The sequence below is a fragment of the Hermetia illucens genome, chromosome 5, assembly GCF_905115235.1.
Source record: "Hermetia illucens chromosome 5, iHerIll2.2.curated.20191125, whole genome shotgun sequence".
NCBI lineage: Eukaryota > Metazoa > Arthropoda > Insecta > Diptera > Stratiomyidae > Hermetia > Hermetia illucens.
In genome coordinates, this window is record NC_051853.1 from 49565197 (window position 1) to 49585666 (window position 20470).

The 20470-nt window shown below is 39.1% G+C and overlaps 1 protein-coding gene across 1 annotated transcript in view; it reads right to left on the reverse strand.

Annotated features, from left to right (window-relative positions):
- The window catches only part of LOC119657356 (protein singed), a 95168-nt gene that overhangs the window by 14759 nt on the left and 59939 nt on the right, over positions 1–20470 (reverse strand). The window contains exon 2 of the mRNA XM_038064230.1: positions 14370–14613. Coding sequence (XP_037920158.1) covers positions 14370–14574 — 205 coding nt within the window. The 5' untranslated portion in view covers positions 14575–14613. The remainder of the gene's footprint in view (positions 1–14369; positions 14614–20470) is intronic.

Genomic DNA, 20470 nt, shown 5'->3' on the forward strand with positions numbered 1-20470 from the left:
GAACGTAGAATATCTGATCATGAACGCAGTATGCGTTGCCCATGTATGCCGAGTGTCTTCATGTTTTCTTATTTACATCGGGGCTGAAAGAAAAATTATGTGTGATGTCTCATGCATATGACTCAAATGGTAATCGTTATTTTTACGCGGCATCCTCTTCAGACTTTAGGTTTAAGCCTATTGAAAAGTGCATTAAGACTTCACGAGCAGACTTTGGATTGCATTGGGAATATGAAGGTTGCATTCAGTTCGTAGATTGAAATGTTCGATAGGTGGACGATTTGCTGGGAACTGACAGCATTTGGATGAATAGTGATTGGATCATGTGGTCTATTGGTCTTGAGCAACATTTCGTTTCGACTGAAAATGTCACTATTCGTTGTAAAATTTACTGTTTAAATCTGACGATTTATAGTTCGGTACATTGAACTTTGCCTTTCGATTAATCGGTTTAGAAAGAAGATGGTAGTTATGGTTGAAATGGAGAGAATTGGATTCGTTGTAAATATAAATTTTAGATCATTTTGAAAGATTTGATGGGAAGAGATGAGTTCCAAGCGTCAACAATTTGGATTTACTATATATAAGAGCTTCCTAGACTGCAAAAGTGCCTTACACATAGTAGACAACGTGAAGAAGCTCATTTTCACTGAAGCGAGTACGTCAAAAATCAAAACTGCCGGAATTGGGATTCTGGAAATTCAAACAACTATTATATTGTTAACGTGTTGTTGTATAATGGAGGAGGCATGATTGGTGCGTATTTTTTCGAAAATAAGATTGATGCTAATGTTACCGTCCCTGGAGTGCACTAAAGGCATAGGTTAACTAGCTTTTTATGACCTATTTTTGATTATATGGATATGTAATACTTGTAGTTGCAACGAAACGGAACTGCATGGCACTCGGTGCCAGAAAATTCCAATATCTGTGAAAAGACCACAATGATGTAGAAATACATTCTAAACAACGTCTGATATTCGTTGATGATAAAATTCCTAGAACATGCTTTGGAAAAGAGCTATAGAATTTTCACACAAAAAGTGTGCTTCCTTTCAAAATAACCTTATTAGCAGACACCAATTATTTACTTTTGCTTCCAAATTGCATTTCTCTAATATTGAAACATTAATTCCGGAATCAAATATAACTGCCACTTTATCAGCAATTGAACCTACTAGAAATGTTACATACTTTCACACTTTCACATTAGGCCTGCAACATTTGTAGAGAACACAAACAATGACATTCGTGAAACGTGCTATCATAGTTGCATGTTTTTGTACTGATAAACCAGGAAAACACTGATTTATATCTATGAGTGATGTATATATTCTAGTAGAAATTGAATTTTAATGGTTTCTTTGGGAAGCAATTTTGGAGAGTATAAGATTAATTATTTTGTGAGAGTTTTGGTTTCATTATAGTTGACGGTATGGAATGCAATGGAAAAATTAAACAAAATTTTCCCTTTGTTCAAAAGAGTTCCCTAGACCGTATTCAATACTTCCCTTATTATCTTCCAACACCATTTCCTGTTTGTTGCAGAAGAGGAATGTGTTTGCTTTAATACAAATATTACATCCAAATTTTCCCCTGAGCTGGAGAAACTTGGAAATTCCAAGTGTTCAATATTTGCAAAATTATAACGCAGTTTGTTTCTCTTTCCACCAGAGAATAATACAGAGCGTCTTAAAAGAACATTTACATTTGTTTAGCTTACTGCGTAAATGTCAGTCATTTCCCTAATTTTTAGAAATTCAGTCGCTAGGGAGTGTCCCTCGAATGAAGAAATTTTCCAGTAATTGCAGGTTCATAGCTCCTCTTCACTCCTTTGTGGATTATAACGCATTTGTTTCTGTTTGAGTTTCAGTGAGGCTATGCTTAAATTCCTTCATTATCACACTTAATGCTATGCAAATGATAAGCCTACAGCAGTGGAACAACACAAAGATGAACAAAACATCTATGACAAATCATGATTGGAGTCCGCACTACCAACTCGGGTATCGAACCGTCAAACTGTCTATGCGTAACTTAAATGATGCATTAAATCTTGGGTTGAAGTTTTTGAGACTAGTTCAACGCTAGATAAATCCGGGCAACCAAGATCATCGAACACGGAGGAATCAAAACGAACTTTCCAATTCGCAAACGCACAAGTGCTTTAAAGTATATAGTTCAACGTTACGACGTATTTGGCCTGAAGATTATTTACCACTGCTCGTTGAGCCACGAAAATTGGTAAATGTGTGATTCTTATGAGTATTAAAGTCTTAGGATTCCAGTCATAGACTTCAATTCATTAAGTACAATCGTCATTGTTACAGTGTAAAAAAAATCTGAAATGGAAGTTTCAGACGCACATTCGCCTAAAATGACTGCATGGGCTGTCATCTTGGTTCCCGGAAGCTTTTGAAGAGGATAGTCAATATGCGATGATATTAAATGACTTTCTGTTACTGTAAATGCAAAAGTTTAAAAAAATATGGTTTCAGCAAGAGATGGCAGAGCACACACCTCTTTGCTAGTTTATCAAATTTGCCCCTGAAGTTAATCTCGAGGAGGTAAGATTCAAGAAACCAAAAATAAAAAGCAAAGGGGTGTGGACCTTGCAGACAGATTACCTACACTGGGTACTACGTGGAGTTTCTTCAAGTACTAAAGGAAATTGCCGCTAGCTGGGAGGTTCTCCTTCAAGGCAATGTTAATAACGACACTGTCCTGCACATTCATGAGTTCTTGGCGAAGCACAACTTGGCAGCGGTCTCCCTGTCTGTCCTTAAAATTCACATCAAATAATCCTGAGACTGCATCTTTCCTCCGAAAGTTATCGTTTTTGAAAAATTTTGTAACAATAGGAAGAAGGGAAAGTAAGACATCACAAGCATAAAAACATATTCTGAATGATCCAGAATTTTCCAATTTAATTCGCTTAAAATGTGTTTGATCATGGGGTGGTCTAGCGCCAAAAACTGCGACTTAGAACAAAAATGGCTATAAATTTCTCTCTCAATATAGTATTGTCATTGCCATCTCAGAGGATTTCCGTGATGACATTAAAGAAATCGAACGAGCAAGTCATCAATGCTAATGAAGCTCACCATTATATCCGCTGATCGCACTATTCACTTCTTCACTGCATACGACCGCAGATAGGTCGGCATTATGCTGAGAAAGATACCTTTTGGCAACTTCTCGATGCAACGTGTCTGCTGATGACTATATCATCATTGCAGACGACCTTAATGGTCAAATAGGTGAAAAGGCAGACGTTAACAGGTGTTGTGGGGAAGGGGGTTTGGAGCGCCCAATGAGGGTGGTGAGCGTATATTTTTGAGGACACCCATGACCTTGTACTTATGAATATATGGTTCATCAAACGATTAGTGCAACCTGGATGAAGTGGTGTTCTTTGTGATCGACGTATCAACGAACGTTTCAAATCCAAAATTTATCGATTTACCGTTCTTCCTGTCGCACCCTATGGTTCTTAGTGCGGGCCGACTATAAAAGACAATGAACGACGCAATGGAGACCCAGATATTGCGTTGAAATAGTGGCGTGACACGTTTTGATCACATCCGAAATGAGGATAACCGCGATCGATATGGGGCACCGATCGTGGAAAAATTGCGAGAGAAGCGTCTTCGATAGTATTGTCAGGTAATACGCGCTAACGAGAATTCACTTGCCAAGATTGACCTGAACATCAAAGTCGATGGTAAGCGACCAAAAGCTAGACCGAACAATGGTGGGTTGATACGCTGAATGGGGATTTGAAAGCCTCGCGATTACGTCCAGATCAGGCTTTTGATAGAACCAAAGTATCGAGGCATCTAGCCTAAAATTTTAAGACCATTACATTTAACTAACTTTTTTAAAAAATGTTTCATTTTTTATTCATTTCATTTTTGTTAAAAAGTACTCGTTTCCCAACACTAATTAGCAAATTTTCAAATATTTAACAGGTTAATGCATTCCCCTTTCGTCCTTTTTGTATTGATTTTTTGAGAATTTATATAATTCTTTAAGAGAGAATCAAGAACTATTGCTATATCCCAATTTAGGAGCTGAGGGATTTCATTTTTTGAAGACCGCTAATATCAGCAGGGTAGAATACCATTACCAATTCACGAACATATCACACTGCAGCTAAATATCTTTTTCTTGTTAGATCTTATGTGTGTGTTTGTGAGTTGTGTGTTTGAGGTGGGGGAGAGGCAAAACCTCTGAGCACTCGGACCTTAGTGGTCTATTGTACTCGATTCCCTCGTCTAACGGAATATCCTGGATTCGTTTATATATCGCAGGATTGCCGTTAGTGGATGTGATGCTACCCGCTGCAGTTAGAGCACATCAGCATCAAAAATCTGATGTCTGATGCGTCCATAGGTGGAGCAGACAAATAGAAAATGTTTCGTGGATTCCGCTTCCTCATTACAGGATGGACACGTATCATCTTGGATAATTCCTATTCTGAACATATGCCCAGCTAGTGAATTGTGGTCAGTCAGAATATCCACAATGCCTCTGCAAGTCTTCTTGCTTTTGCAACAGGATAGACTTTGCAGTATGTTTATTTGGTTCTGACAGGAAAAATTTGGTCTGTCTAGCAGCATTAAGGCTTCGCCACCTGTCATCATGGGAAGCTTGTTCCCAGTTTATGATAGCAGAATCAGCCAATGCTACCAACATTCCAATTGCTGGTTCCGATCCGGCATGGGGGAAGTTCAAGCCCCTTCTGCTAAGGAATCCGAGACCCGAAATTTCATTTCCCTCTACACCACAATGACCAAGTACCCAGAGTAAATCCACCGTATTGAATCTAGAAACAGAGTTCAATCGGTTTCTAAATTCCTGAACGATTTTTGAAGTGATCAAAGTACTACTCAACGCCCTCTTACGTACTTTGATAATGATTACCTATTGCATGTTCTCAAGCTATCAGCTAAACATTCATTCATTCGGTGCAACTAAATATTTCTGCCAGGAACTTGGCCACTATGGTGACATTTTCAAATAAGGAAGAAAGCAGACTGTCAACACAATCAGGAACCAAAAGAGGATCAGAAAACAAGTTAACAGAAATATTCCTTTTAGGAATGATGGGGTCCTAAGTCCGCATCAACTTAATGCTAGACCGGACCAAATGGGAAGCAACTTACTCCCTCTTTCCTGGTCCACGGACCCCTCGTTTAGGGCTTGCACCCAAACTTCTCAAAAAAGTGAAGCGATGGCGGCTTTACGGTTTCAGCACTCAACATCTGCGAGCCGCTACGGTCACGCTGCTCCCAGGGCAGAGGTGAGGCAGCGTCTGACGATTTGCCTCCGCCCTGGTAAGAAACCGTACAGCCGCCATCGCTTCACTTTTTTAAGTTAACAGAAGTCCGAGAGCTCAAGAAGAAATCGCCATGACATCCGTATCTGCGATCAATTAGTGCGACGAATGACCAAAAATACAAGAACCAAAATCTTCAACTTCTTATGGCAAAAAAGCAAGCCTTTTTGAATCCAAAGCGTTGGACTGAAAATCAGCACTGGAAGCATATTCTTTTTATAGACGAGAAACTGTCAACTGAGGACATCATTGAGTCGCGGACGATGCTGTTATGACATGGCGTTAATGTACTTCTACCACGTCACCAATTCGTATTGCAGCAGGACTTAGTGGTGGCCCACAAGGCGATTTTCTTCAAGCTTGAGAGTATAGGAAAAACTCTGTCGATCTGCGAGCAAGAATAGCACATCCATCACCTCTACATACCATCACCAAATTAATTATTTATCCCTAGTGATATTCACTATACACTAGTTCATTCGGTTTAAGGAGTTTACTCTATTTTCGCCCAGCTACATACAGAGTGTCAGCTTTGTAAGCAAGAGCTTGTTGATGATTTCTCAATTGGTCCGTTTGGCTTTCATGTGCCAAGTGATTGAGAAACGATCGAGAAAAGAAACCTTTTAATCATGAAGTACTGAGCTACTGAATAAGAAATGATTTTCGCTCTCCACTGTAGACTATTAGCGGATTGAATTATTCAACGACTAAAAATCAAACTTTCAAATCTTAATAAATGTCCTCATCGAACACAGCCATGCGGTAAAACATGGATTGATCACTAAATATTTGAAAAAAAAATCGACAAAGAGTAGCGATTACAAGTTGACTGCATCAAAGGTTATAATGCGATTTTCTGGAGAAAAAATTCTTGGCACCATATTCTCGCGTTCCAAAAACATTCTTTTTGTGGAAATCCTCCAGGGTCGGCGAATAATATAATCTGGTGTGCCCAAAACAAAAACTGCATAGTGAAGGAAAAGAACCACTAAATCCTTCACGATGGTACAAGGCTTCACATGCGGAAACTAACTTCAATCCAATCGAATAAATTTATTGGCAGTAGGACCCATCCTGTGGTTACTATCTATTTGAACCGTTGAAGGAAGAACTCCGAAGATCGGAGGTTCACTAGCCATGATGAGGTAGAACTATTTATCTGCTGTTGGTTACAGACTATAAATTTCAACTTTTTGTGATTCTTGAGTGAGGGAATTTCTAAAACCTGCACCAAAAACGAAAAAAATCTGGTTGGCCACAATGGAACTGAATGTGAAAATCTAGGATTAGTGAGAAAGTTAGCCATAGGGTTAAATTTATTAGCCTGCACATGAAAATTTCATCTAAAGAGATGCATTCGGTAGCAGGGAATATTGTGGCATATTTTTTTTGCATAAAAAATCCATTAGGATATGACGCCAAGGTAGACCACCGCAAAGTTGTTGCCCACGAGACGGGTTATGAAGCATTTCTATCTATTGAAGACGAATTGAAGTCAGGTTTTCATATAAACACTTTAAACCATGCACGAAAATTCTGACCTACTTCAGGAACGCATATTATGTTTTCTTGAGTTTTGGTAGTAGCTTGAAGGAGGGGAGAAGAGTCAATCATCGTGAAGACGTAAGTTTTGAACGATATTTACGAAAAACGAGTTCGATGCCTTCAACTTTATAACCGGCACACGAGGTATGAAGAAGAGATTAAATTTTTAATGCTCCAGCGCTTGCAGGGGATAAACATTTTATGCCACTCAAAAAGTGTATCCCGAATACGCTCATGTACTTATACTACATTTCAAAACTAATGGATGGTTTTAAAGGTAAGTAGTCTTCAAAATTATCAGAGTAGTGTTCCAAAATAATATGGACGACACCCTTGAATAAATCGTAAAAATGTCTGTGATCCAATAGTAGCACATGTAGTCTGTAAATGTCATGAACTCCCGAGGAAGAGAAAAAATATCCTATTCGGAATTTTCATCCCTCTAACGGATCATAACAGCTAATGAGATTTGACTGGCAAGAGTGTTATTCCTGCAAATTCGCTTCACACATGTCATACGTTCTATCTATTAACACAAAAACGTTTGGTTTGCTTACTGTGCCTTCGTTCTGTTCGTCTCTCTAAACCACTGAGTTTTTCCATGCTGCCAAGAAGGTGAAGAACGCGCTTGAGGCCATATGTCTTTTATGCAGAGTGTGAATTCCTTGCACTTGAACTCCTGCCATACGAAATGCATATGCTTGCAATGTTCCGGCTTAGTCATTCTTATGTGAAACAACAAACATGGGGATTCCATTCTGTTTCTTTCAAGCTCTCCAGGGGAATTATTTTAAGCTGCACATAAACGTTTTCAAGTTCTTTGCGACGATTAAATTAATGATTATTTGGGCTGGAATGAATTGGTGATTAATGAGGAGTTGTTCGGCTGGAAGCATTTGGTTTTGTGCTTGCTGATTGAGAGCGATTTGTCGATTAGGCTTAGTATTATAATCGGTGGTTGATTATATGTAATGATTGATTGGCTGAAAATTCATGTGGTTTCATGGTAGAATCGGTTAATGAAATGTGATGTACAATATATTGAAACGATTTGAGGAAGTACCAAAATATTTGGATAATATTCCAATTTGGAAACCTACATATTTTCGGAAAGATCAGGAATACAACGAAGGATTTGGACAACATTTGAATATAGAGATCTGAAATGGAAAAGTTGAGGATTTTTGTATCTTTTGTAATTCGTTATGTACCCCCCACCAAAAGGGGCCGTCGATAGATGGAGAGAAAAGCGAAATCCCCTCGAGGTCGGTATAGAGGCTTTAACAAAATTAGATTGATTGTACAATTCCTGGAAGGACGGACAGACATATTTCAATCCGGGCCTGGATTTGTCCTTATGACTGAGTGTTGCACTACTGCGAATAGGGACATAGGGAACATCTTGGATGCCGAGCGCTCATTAATATATTTTATTGCTCATAATTCGCGGCGAAGCTTTATCTGCAGATTGATTAAAAGGGGCAACTAATACTTCGTCACTCCTATTTATGGTCAAGGTACTCCCAAGGAACAGTGGTGACGCAGTACCTAATGTGTTGTCTTGGCTTTATACGAAACATTAGTCAATTTTTTTTGCGAACACTTTAACTATAAGACAAAATTTTTCGCATCATCATTAGTGGATATTAAGTTTATATATTCCAGAATATAAAGACATATTGACAGTTTTCAATTTAAACGATGATAGAGTTGTTATTGAAAACCCTTCATCGCATTTCGGAACATATTTACTGCTGAAAATAGGAAAATAATCGGTAGCTAGATGCAAATAAGTACAATCTGATAGAATATTGCCCCAGACACACTGCTTACCCGCTGCTTTACGTTTATCACTTGCACAGCATTAACTCTGATGATAACGAAACTAAAACATAGTCACATTGAAAACTGAGATTGTTCTATACTCTACAGAAGAGTGAACAGGCGGCACATCAACTGCTTTCCCACAGATCAAAGATGCATTCAAAGAGATATGCGTTGAAGCCAATCAAGGAAGTTCAAGGAAATTTCTGAAAATTCTGAATTAGATGCAGTTTCTTTCATGAACTGTTAACATAATCTGCTGTCAAGCTAATTTGAAACTTTTCATTGACAAAACCGAAGCACTGACGTCAATCTTTTTTTAACAAAGTTAGATACACTCGAATTTCACAAATACTAAGAAAATCGGGGGTATAAATACAAAACCTATTTCAAGCTATTAGGCCCGTGTGGGTCAACGGACTTATCTTCAAATTAATCAGCCTTGATTTCCCTATCCCGGTGATCAGACTTATAATAAGTTTCTTCGAAGATAGGCATTTTTACGTCAGCGTGAGAAATGATTATTCCGATCTCCTACCGGTCACTTCTGGTGTACCGCAGGGATCCATTTCAGGACCTACACTCTACAACATTTTCACGGCCGACGCTCCAATCCCAGAGAGCGGCACAGAACTATTACAGTTCGCTGACGACACGCTTATCTTCTCGTCGAGCCTCCGACCCGGTAAGGCAGCTAATGCTATAGAGAAATACTTAACAAATCTCTGCAAGTACTACCAAACCTGGGGGATAAAATTCAACGAGGCTAAAACACAGGTTATTACTCTTCGGAGAAAATCCAGATACTTGGGATCTAGATCTATCCACAGAAAAGCTAAACGCTTAAAGCTACGCATCGGGAATACCGTAGTAAACAGTTCACAACAAATGAAATACCTGGGAATGCTATTTCATGAACACCTACGATTCGACCCCCACCTTAATCTTGCTCTCAGCAGAGCACGCGGTGCACTAAGCAAAATCTACTCTATTCTTCGTAAAAGAGTAGGACTTTGCACTAAATCTAAACTGACCCTATACAAAGTCCTCATAAGACCGATTCTTTGCTACGGAGCCCCTACATGGATCTCTTGCTCGACCAAAGCTATGAAGAAGTGCGAGTCCTTCGAGCGCAAAATTTTGAGACACTGCGTCGCCTTGTCGTACAATTGGAAAACCAAGAAGTGCGGCCACAACGCCGAAGTGTACAGGCGAGCAAAAGTTAAACCTCTTCGAGAGTTCGCTCTCAACCTGTTAGAAAGATTCTTCGAAAGAACGGAGAATCACCCCAATCCACTCATGAGGCAACTTTATCTGGAGGGTAACTCCACCCCATTGGCCAAATTCTTAAGGCCTTGCCAAATTGTGAGCTCTGCATTAAAACCCGCCATTGTCTCTCTCTTCGACACTCCTTGCCTGGTAGGGGTGCACAGAGGTTAAGCGTGAAATTGTGAGCACTATAAAAACATTAGTTATAAGAATTAGATTTAAGTATTATTTATTAGATTAGATTAAGTTAGAATAAGTAAGTAAATAAGCCTTCTCGCGCTCTAGGTGCAGGCGCAGTTTTTTTCAAATATATGTCCAGTTTTTTTAATCATGAATTGTCAAGATCTATGTGTAAAGTAAATACACCGAAAAAAGTAATGTCAGAGAAGGTCGGGCAGGCCAAACATTGTAATAGCCACCCGTTTTTTTTTTTTATGACACATAAGCTACATTTAGGCTAGTAATAAGAAAGAAACGCTATGTATTTAATGTAAGTCACTGGTTTTTAAATAAATGATTTTAAAATGAAAAAAAAAAAGCTATTAGGCATAACCAACAGTTCTATAGGTGGTTCATCAATAGCAAAAGAAACAACTGAAAATCTGCCATTGAGATTCAAATGAGAAATTTAAAGAAACAATTCAAACGACGTTCGATTGTATTGTTAAGTTCCGAAACAGATCTAACTCAAAAGATACATAGTTTCAAGGTAGATGCATACTGTTTTTGTAATAGTATATGTCCAGATAATAAAATGTATGACAGGATTCATCATTTCCAAGAAACATCGGAAAGAAAAATGAGATTACGGGAAAGAAAGAACAGCTGAATTGGCATTATCTGTAATACATTGCTCGCCGAAACAAAAACAAAACCGAGCAGGTCGAATATCTTTTCAGCACCTTGAAAAACGAATTTGTACCAACTGATGATAAGAGTTCTAAATATAAGCATACGTTCTAGGTAACAAAGACTCTACCCAACGGATTAGACTGGACAGCATGTTTTGTGACCAATATAACAACAGGCTTCATTAGAAACCTGAGGCCTTGAGTATGAATGTTGCGTTGGGCGGGTCACTTAATCCATATGGGCGAGGAAGTCTGTAGGAGCAACATACATATATGGTAGAAAAAGAAAACGTGGCAGACCATGGCTAACATGGAGCGATGGCGTAGGTTAGACGCCAGACAACTTTTAGGGATATCAAATTGGTGGACGTCGGCGTGGGAATATCTGGAATTTCTTATTACGGTAGGCCTAGACCAGATACCAGCTGTTGCGCCGTCGTCTCGTCTTCTAAAAGTTATTGAGTTCACTTCCGTGATTCTCTCTAGATGATAGTTGGAGAAACAATTTTCATGAGTCTACTGAGTTCAAGCAGCGCCTGGTGATATTTCCATACCAACCGGATTAACACGGCGTTGCCATTTAGTGCTTGCTTAACTCTTGGAACAAATTCGAATGCCGAGTTTTTCAATTTATTCTGCTGCCAGTAGAGTAACGTACACATATCTCGGCTTAGAATATGGTCGTCACTTCTCTGAATGCTTAGGACACGTTACATAATCGGGTTTTCCGAAAAAATTCTTGAGTACGATCCCGTCGGTAAAGATGCCAATGATTCCAAACTTCTATGCGCCGTTTTCTGCGTTCCATTTCACGGGGATTATAATCTAGTCAGAATTTCAATGTCAGAAAATTATAACATTATAATGGCGCAAACTGTCACATCACCAAAGGAGATTTTCATAAAACTCGACAAAATAGCAAATCAAGTTGGTCTAAGAATTAACGAAAACAAGATGAAGATTATTACGTAAACGAGAAAAGTGATGGCTACCAGACAAAGAATATCGATAACGATTGACGAGTACAACTTGGAAAATATGAACAACTTTATATACTTAGGTGTAAAACTGACGAAAGATGGAAGTAACGTGGACGAAAAAAAACGAATTCAGCTCGGAAAGAAAGCCTTCTACTCGGCCCTGCCGACTTTAAAAGCCAGTTACATACCCAAAAAAGCGAAGCTCTGAGAATACAAATTGATAATGAGACCTGTGTTATTCTACAGATGCCAAATATGGATGCTGACACAAACTTCCGAAAAAAACTACTTTTGGGAACAGTGAAGAACGAAGAGGATGACCACTGGTCAGATACAATGCGGTGTATCAAATATTTGACGACCCTGGAGTCTCCCAAATATTCAAAGTAAAGGTCTGACCAACTTCAATGTATAGACGACACTCAGGTACCTACTAATAAGGCGCTTGAAGATGGAACAGAGGGACGAAGATCGTTGGAAAACCCCCAAAAATGCTGACCAAGACAGCCAATCGCTGCTCGGATTTCGAAATTGGAGGACACGATCGATGAATCGAGATGATTAAAGGGAGAACATCTTGATCCGAAATGGCCTGTAGAGCTTCGACGACAACGACGGCACGATTCTTGTCAAGCATTTTTTTCGGAAGTGTTAAGGATGAGGACGATACCCACAAAACTTATAATGAAACTGCTTATTTTAGCAAAAAACATAGTTCGGTAGACATCCCTCAGGTGTTGTTGAATAAAATCAACAACAAAACAGTATTTTTTAAGACATTCACTGCTCCCGATGGTCTTTTTTGGCGTTGTGATCTACTGCTGGAAGCATGTGATGTAACCAATGCGGCAGTAATTTGTATTTCTGTCACACTTCCGACTTGAAAACTCTTCAAAGCAAATATTACATACATTCAAGGTTCACGTTATTATGATGTGGCACCTTTTTATGCGATGCAAATTCCTGTTTTGTGTCCACATGGGTGATTAAAACAATATAATACGTGGAAGTTATTTCTGGAAGGCTTAGTGGTTAGAGCACTAGGGCGTCGAAAAGGAAGGTTGCGCCTCAAATCTCACTAGTGACAGAGGGATTTGCATCGTAATACCTGTCGACTCAGCTGTGAATGAGTATCTGAGTGAAATCAGGGTAACAATTACAGGCGAGTCCAATGGTGAGGATTCTGTAATCCTGTAGTGAACTGTTATGGTCTTCAAGAAAATGGTCTGTTATGGTCTTGAAGAAAATGCTGTGACACACTTTGAGGAACAGATCCAATTACTCGCCACCGTTTAATATTGGAAGTTAAGCACCGAATTGTAGTAAAACCACTTCTGGAAATTGCCGCTATCTCGTTTGTTTGTTCTACAACCATTATTCTACCTCAGTATATTCGTCGGACATCACCTTTTTAGCGCCCTACAGGGAAATGAAGGATCCTATAATCTAAAAACGAAAGAATGCAATTCAATAAGCTATAGTGGGCAGATGGCGTGACAGACCTTACCCCAGATGAATTAATGGCTTATTAAAGGACGACAGGCAGCTACTGGTGCTATTAAATCGATGGACGGCAAAACTGGGATATTTGGAATTCCTTACTAAGGCAGGCCTAGATGGAACATTATCTGTTGCGCCGTTGATGATGATGATGTGCGACCGTATCGACAAGATTGAGGAAAGGTGACATTTTGCGCGCATAGATTCTGAGCAGTTAGACGGGAGTGGTCGATTCTGTTAGTGGATATGATGCTCATCAGCGGGAAAAATGTGATAACTAATGCGTCCGGGGTGGGGACCTTACATAGGGAATTTCGTGGATTCAGCTTTTTCATTAAAGAATGAACACATATCACCTTGTAGAATTCATATTCTGAACAGGGCTAGTCAGAATGTCCACAATACAATTTTTTTTACTTTTTGAGATGATAAGCGTCACAGTATGTTTGTATGGTTCTGACAGCAGCATTAGCCAATACTAGAGAACATAGTACTACCAAATGAATTCACGAGTTTAAATTATAACTTGTTTGGCGACAAGAAGTAAACCTCTGCAACAATTCCAATTAATAAGGTTGACAATAGTCAGCATAAAATAGAAAATTAAAAAAAAACTGGGTAAAGTATTAGGGAGGAAATAATTTATCCATTGAATAGATGTGAAGTAAAGGTTGGTGATCATGCGAATAAACTGTAATCATTTAATTGACCTGACTAACCATGAAAGTTTGAATAATGTAATAAATGCTAAGTGGGATTAAAACAGTTATGTGAGAAAAATAACGCCCGAAAAAAGCCAAACAAAATAGCTATAAGGATCACATGTAGTTGGTCAACGAGATATTGTGTTTGGTCTGTTTCTAATTTAGTTTTCTTAGTATTATTTCATACAATAGTTTGACGTAAAAACAATTTGAACCAAATTAACAAAACACTAAATGCACTCAAAACGAATGAACACCTGCACGTTTAAAAATTAAAAGAGCGTTTTCAACTCTTTTTCTCAACATATTGTACTCAATATCTATTGTTATCACGAAAACAAAAAAAACTACTTACTTTCTCCTGTATTAGATGGCTCCAACGTCCACAGCTGCTTCTTCTTCAAACTAGATCCATTTGCATTCAATTTGAATCCAAATGTTTCTGCAGTCATATACTTATATTGGCCACTGATTAAGCCAATCGTCCACCATCCTTTCTGCTGGTTCTGTGATATAATATCACCGTTTGTATGGTTCAGTTCGTAACTTTGCCCATTCATTTTAGTGGTATATTGTAAAAGAAATTTGTTCAACGATATCTGTAACGATAATAAGACCAAACGTGAAACTACAGGCATATATAGGAGGATCAATATAAAGCACAATCAAAATACAGCTTTAATTGAATCACAGTTGGCGAATATTTTATTATCCACCATTTCATAAAGCACATTGCTCATGTGATTCCAATGGCATCAATCAATGTACCGTAGACTGTTCTAATTTAATTCCACATATGAATTCCACTGCTTTAATTATTAAAGATCACATTGGACGAATAAGAAAGTGGCATCGAGTCAAACACCTGAGAAAGGTGCAATTAAATTTTTCGCTGGCTTCACGCGGCTTTTTAATTATTTCTAACAAAAACATTTTTCGGTACCGAAATTGATCACCTCCGTATTTTTTCAAGAGTATCTGGCCGTGATTTATACAAAATCTAACAATTAGAAGAAATAACAGCAAGAAAAATCTTAAATGTTCATTAAAAATTTCAGGCATGCATGGTCTGGACGAAAGCAAGATTTCTCTAACAAGATCTTTTCCACTTTACGGGATGTCGGCGTAATTTGAGATGGTGATTACGAGTCATCTTAACGTTCATTGCTCGTTTCGGTTATAGCTGCCAGCTAAGCTGGGAAGTAAAGTCTGAGCTAACTCAGACGTAGATTAGAGAAATTCAATGAAAATTATATGATATTTATGACCCAGAAAATTTTGCTGGAGGGTGGTTACCCATATGATAACGAAGCGAATCAATGGTTTTTGTTTCTTGCACATTAGCGGGCAGCTGGCAATATCAATGATATCTAAAATACATATCTGATGCTGGATAACTCTATAATCAGTGTAGCGATGCGAGTTCGTGATTCTAATGTTATAAATGGTTAGTCAAGGTATTTCTTTTTTAAAGTATTCCGTTAGTCCACCTGGGCCAATGCGTCACCCATTTTAACACAAACTGGAAATTGAAAAACCATTTGGGCAGAAGAGAGTTGATCGAATCTTACGATTATCAATCATGTGCGGTTTCAAATTTGAGTGAATTTCCACTTCGTGCCGAAATTCGTCTTGCAAGCCACGTGGTCATAATTTGCACAAATTAGTGGCTGCCATTTTTCACATATCCAAATACTTCTCATCTTTCCTTCCAATAGACTCATGACCATGCGATTTTGTTACCTTTCAGAACGTAGGTACGTAGGATCGCGCCCCCAAGTTACTTAAAGTTGCGATATACCATAGCTTCTATTAAAGTACTAAGAAAGAATTTGACACCGATATTTATCACAATAGTTTTGGGTTCAGTGTGGCAGACTATTCGATATTTTGGCTATAGCGGTGGAAGCAATGATTCAGCAATATCCGCGATCTGAGAAAAACAAACGAACACTGTTGACGCAAGCAAGACCAGAAAAAGTAAATTAATGATTGTTTAGGCCCAGTGCAAAGAAAATTTAGACTTCAGACGTAACATTCAGAGGAGCTAGATTGCACTCGTCGTTGGCAGAAACTCACATAGAAAACATCGAGAAGAATTGGGGCAACTCAATCCAATTTTCACAGAGGAACCAATTTTTAGCCACGCAATGCAATCAGACCAGTCTAAATTAGGAAAAGTGGAACACTGCAGCAGTGCGACATGCACCATCCGGTAAGAGTTTCACGAGTACATAAATTGTTCAGGTTCATATCGAGAACAATAATTTCACCCAAAGAAAAAATAACGATCCTCAGGGTCCACTGGAATTCCAGTACAAGAAGACCTCTGGTTGCTCAGAACGCTTCCACCTATAACGTTGATGCTGGTCAAACTACATTAGTTAAAAACCTGTGATCGCAGTCACAAGTTAGACCTTAATTATTTTGACAGTTTTGTTTGAAAAGAGGAAAGCAAACCCGTATTGAGATCGATGTACAGTCTGTCTGTTTGTCCGTCTGTCTGTCTTTCTTTTTCGATGGGTGGTGGAAAGCTTCAAAAGCTACAATTAGCTCCTGCCATATAAAACTTTTACCAACTAACGCACATCTCCTTTCACTCATATTGTGTTATGTCACTAAGCTGGATCAGAATTTATCCTGCACTTGTTTTCACGTTCGTGTTTCTCTCTCATTCCTTCTGACGATAGACTTCCTCCTGCCTCAGCTTCTTATGGATGACTTCGGTCAACATTCAACGGTCAATTTCAACATATACTAAATGATGCTTTCGGGTGTTAAATGTTCCCCGGTTCTAGTTTCCAATGTAGGCCCTTTTAGCTGCGAATCTTGGGCATTAAATAAAAAAAGTTTTTTGCGTCCTCTGCAATATTCGGACACTTTGAGCAATATAGCGAATCACCGTGCCTAAATCGGTAGAGATATGAGAGATATGTTCGCTCAAAAGCTGTAGATCGAAACCTACTTCGCCGCTCGATCCATCTCCCAATATCCCATATGACTCTGCGGTTTCATTTTTTTTTTTGACTCGTTCCATCTCTCTTGCCATTCCGCAATAGTTGCTCTTCGTGCGAGCTGTCGAACGTGAAGACGTTGTCCTTCTTTTCCCAAAATATGAATCGGCATCATTCTTGCTATCACGCGGGCTGCTGCATCGGATACTAGTCTAACCACATGTTCGAAGTGCACTTATTCAAGCCGCAGGCAGAATTTTTCTCTTATTTCCTTTATTTTCCAGTATATCTTCCCACATTAGAGGTGCATATTGTAGGATCGAGCTGACCACCCTTGAAATAATAAGTCAGCGGCACGGTCTTGCGCCACCTATATTTGGTAGCATCCTAGTGATTGGCCCTCCGATATTATATGCCTTGGTTACTACACACTGCGCAAGTGATTTGAATTTTAGCTTCTGGTCGAGCATTACGCCTAAATACTTGGGGCAAGGTTGGGTATATATTGTTTGTGTTCCCATTTGATCTTCATAGAGGTGCACTTTCTTCACTTGGTGATAAGTACTTCTTCTCTCTTATGTTCTGTGAGCTAGAATAGGACTTAATGTCATAAACTACTTCATTCGCATAAAGGTCGATTTCTTCGAAGCGTGCAGGACACCAGTCCTTCATCTGATTCGCAGCACAAACGCCTAACAATTAAGAAGTCGACAACGATACACACCAAGCATTTTGTCTCACCTTGCGGAATTGAAAGCATTCTTCACATCGAGTGTTATCACTCCACAGCATTTATCCACGTCAAGTGCGGCTTTAGCTATATTAGTCAGCAGGGGAACTACTACCGCTTTCGAAATCCAAACTGATTCTCAGAGAAACCGCATTCATTCCGGGAATCGAGAACAATCTGTTATAGATTATTCATTCGAATACTTGGCCAGTATTACTGAGAAGACATATCGAGCTGGAAGACGAAAGTTCACCCAAGGTTTGTTTTGCTTGCGAATGAGTATTACCTTCTCCTTCTTTCACTCTGTGAGAAATATTTCTTTCTTAAGAACCAAGGCAGATGCCTCGGAAAACATTTCTCTGGCCTCGGAATACTAATACTAGTTTCTGCTTCTTCCATTGTGTGGGAAATGCTCCTTCTGTTGACGTTATGTTCACTGATTTGGTATGGATGCTATCCAAGTCAGGCGCTTTATTGTTGGCTATTTTCTGCGGAACATCGACGACCTCCTTCTCCCTTTCAATGCAACTTCAGCGGTATCATCTCGGCAGTGGGAAGGTTAGCGGTACTCATACCTTGTGGGAAAAGATACGTCACAATTTCGTCAAGCAGGTTCGGGCAGAGGATTGGTGGAAAGCGTTTGCCTTCGACTTTCGACATTGTTGTTTTGTAGGGGTCACACCAGTTGTCCGCGTCAGCTTCCTCACACAGTCACTTAAAGTGTTCACTCTTACTTCTTATGATAGCCAAATGCAATTTCTTCCGCGCCTCTTTGCATTCTTCATTCATTTTTGGTATTCAGATTGATTTCTGGTTCGCGGACTGCGTCTTCTGGCCATGAGGCAAGCCTTGCAGCATTCCTCGATCTCAGAATTTCACTAAAATTTCGGTACACGCTTCTGAGATACAGCACACCTTGGTATGGACGCCGTAACTTTTTTCGTCCGTCTATTAAGCTTTATCATCTGCGTTTCCTTCGAGTTTTGTATTTTGCTGCAAAACTTCTTTGGAAATCTTCTCGTCAAACTTATTGCCTTGCCATCTTTTAGCTCTCTGCCGAGGCCAACTTATTCTTATATGCTGTATGACTTTAAAATTATATCCTGCTGGTTGTTCACATTCTACTCGAGATCCTTACCTAAAATATTGCTGACAAATGTGACACCTATCACAGACTCCGTTCCCCTTTATCGAAAAGTGTAGGTACAAGATTCAGACAAGAAAGAGCTTCGAGTAATATAAGTCTAGCAAGGACAGCTTTGTACTGATCAAGGGAGTAAGTTGCTCCCGAAATATACATATACATAATAAAATAAAATTGTAGTTTGGAGTAAGCTACTGGTCTATCAATTTTAGGCTTAACTACAAATAAAAGACAATACCTAACCTCTAAGATGAAACGTGTTTTACGGCGTTTTATTCATTACCAAATTGTTAAATGCATTTTTCTCAAAACCACATTTTTCTAATTTCAAGAAAACCAATGAACCAATTGCGTTGAGGTTTTTTGTCGTTATTGTGTACACCATTATCTGCCTATTTCAGCTTACAAAAACTGTTCCGCTCGAATAGTCTCACCATAGGAACAAAACTCTTACTGTACAAGACAATGATCTCGGAAACTTGGGTTCTTAGCAAGAAAAATTACGAACTCTTGGCCGCGTTCGAGAGAAGAATCCTCCGAGGAATTGTTGGCCCCCTACATGAGGATGGACGATTCCGTACCCCACATAACGACGAAATCTAAGAGCGATGACCGTCCGGTTGTGGATAAAATCCGGCTCAATAGGTTACGGTGGGCGGGCCACTTAATCCGTATGGATGAGGATGATCCACCCGGAAAGTCTATAAGGGCAATATCTATGGTAGAAAAAGAAGACGAGGCACACCCTGCCTAGATGGAGCGATAGCGTAGGTCAGGACGCCAGACAGCTTTTAGGGATATCGAATTGGTGGACCTCGGCGCAAAACCGGGATGTCTTGTTTTACAGTTTAAGTATTACCAAATTTTTGTCCGAAAAATCATTATTTATGATTAAACGTCCGCCATTTTGTCATAAATCGATATTTTTAAAATCGGTTAGGCCAAGCACTAGATAAGAGTATTAATCTTTTTAGCTTTTTTTCTGATGATTTTTGAAAAAACGCGAGTACCTAGGTACGCCGATTTTTTACAAAAATTAAACATATTTTTGAAGGCATTCACTTTTAGATAATTAAAACCCTAATCTGAAATTTTAAATTATTTTTTTCTTGAAAAAAAATCAGAAAAACCTTCTTCCGGCTTCTAGGATTTACGGAAAAATTATTGTAGCACCGACGAAATTTACATTCATAAGTTTGTATTTTAAAATCCTTTGCAATTGAGCAGATGGTATCACAAATCTGGAGGGAAGGAAAGTTTATTCCGGTTTCCTGTTCACCCTTTTGTGGAGTATAGGGCATTCATACAGCCTCTTTTTGGTTCCTCTTCGATTTTCTAGCAGAGTGTACTTCAGTTTGATCAGTGTGATCACACTTAATGTTGTATAGTGCAAAAGCCTACAGCAGCAAGACCACATAAACATAAAGCCAAACATCCATGACCAATCGCAAATCAAACCCAGGGTAGCAGGAGGTGCAACCTTTGGGGAGCCTAAAAAAAGGATGCCAAGGAAGGTTGGGAACCCCAAAGCCTGTTGCTCTTAAAGATCTAAAGTAGGGGAAACATCGGTTAAGAATGCGATTCATGTTGGATATTCATTCGTGGCACTAATATCTCGAGTTGGACGA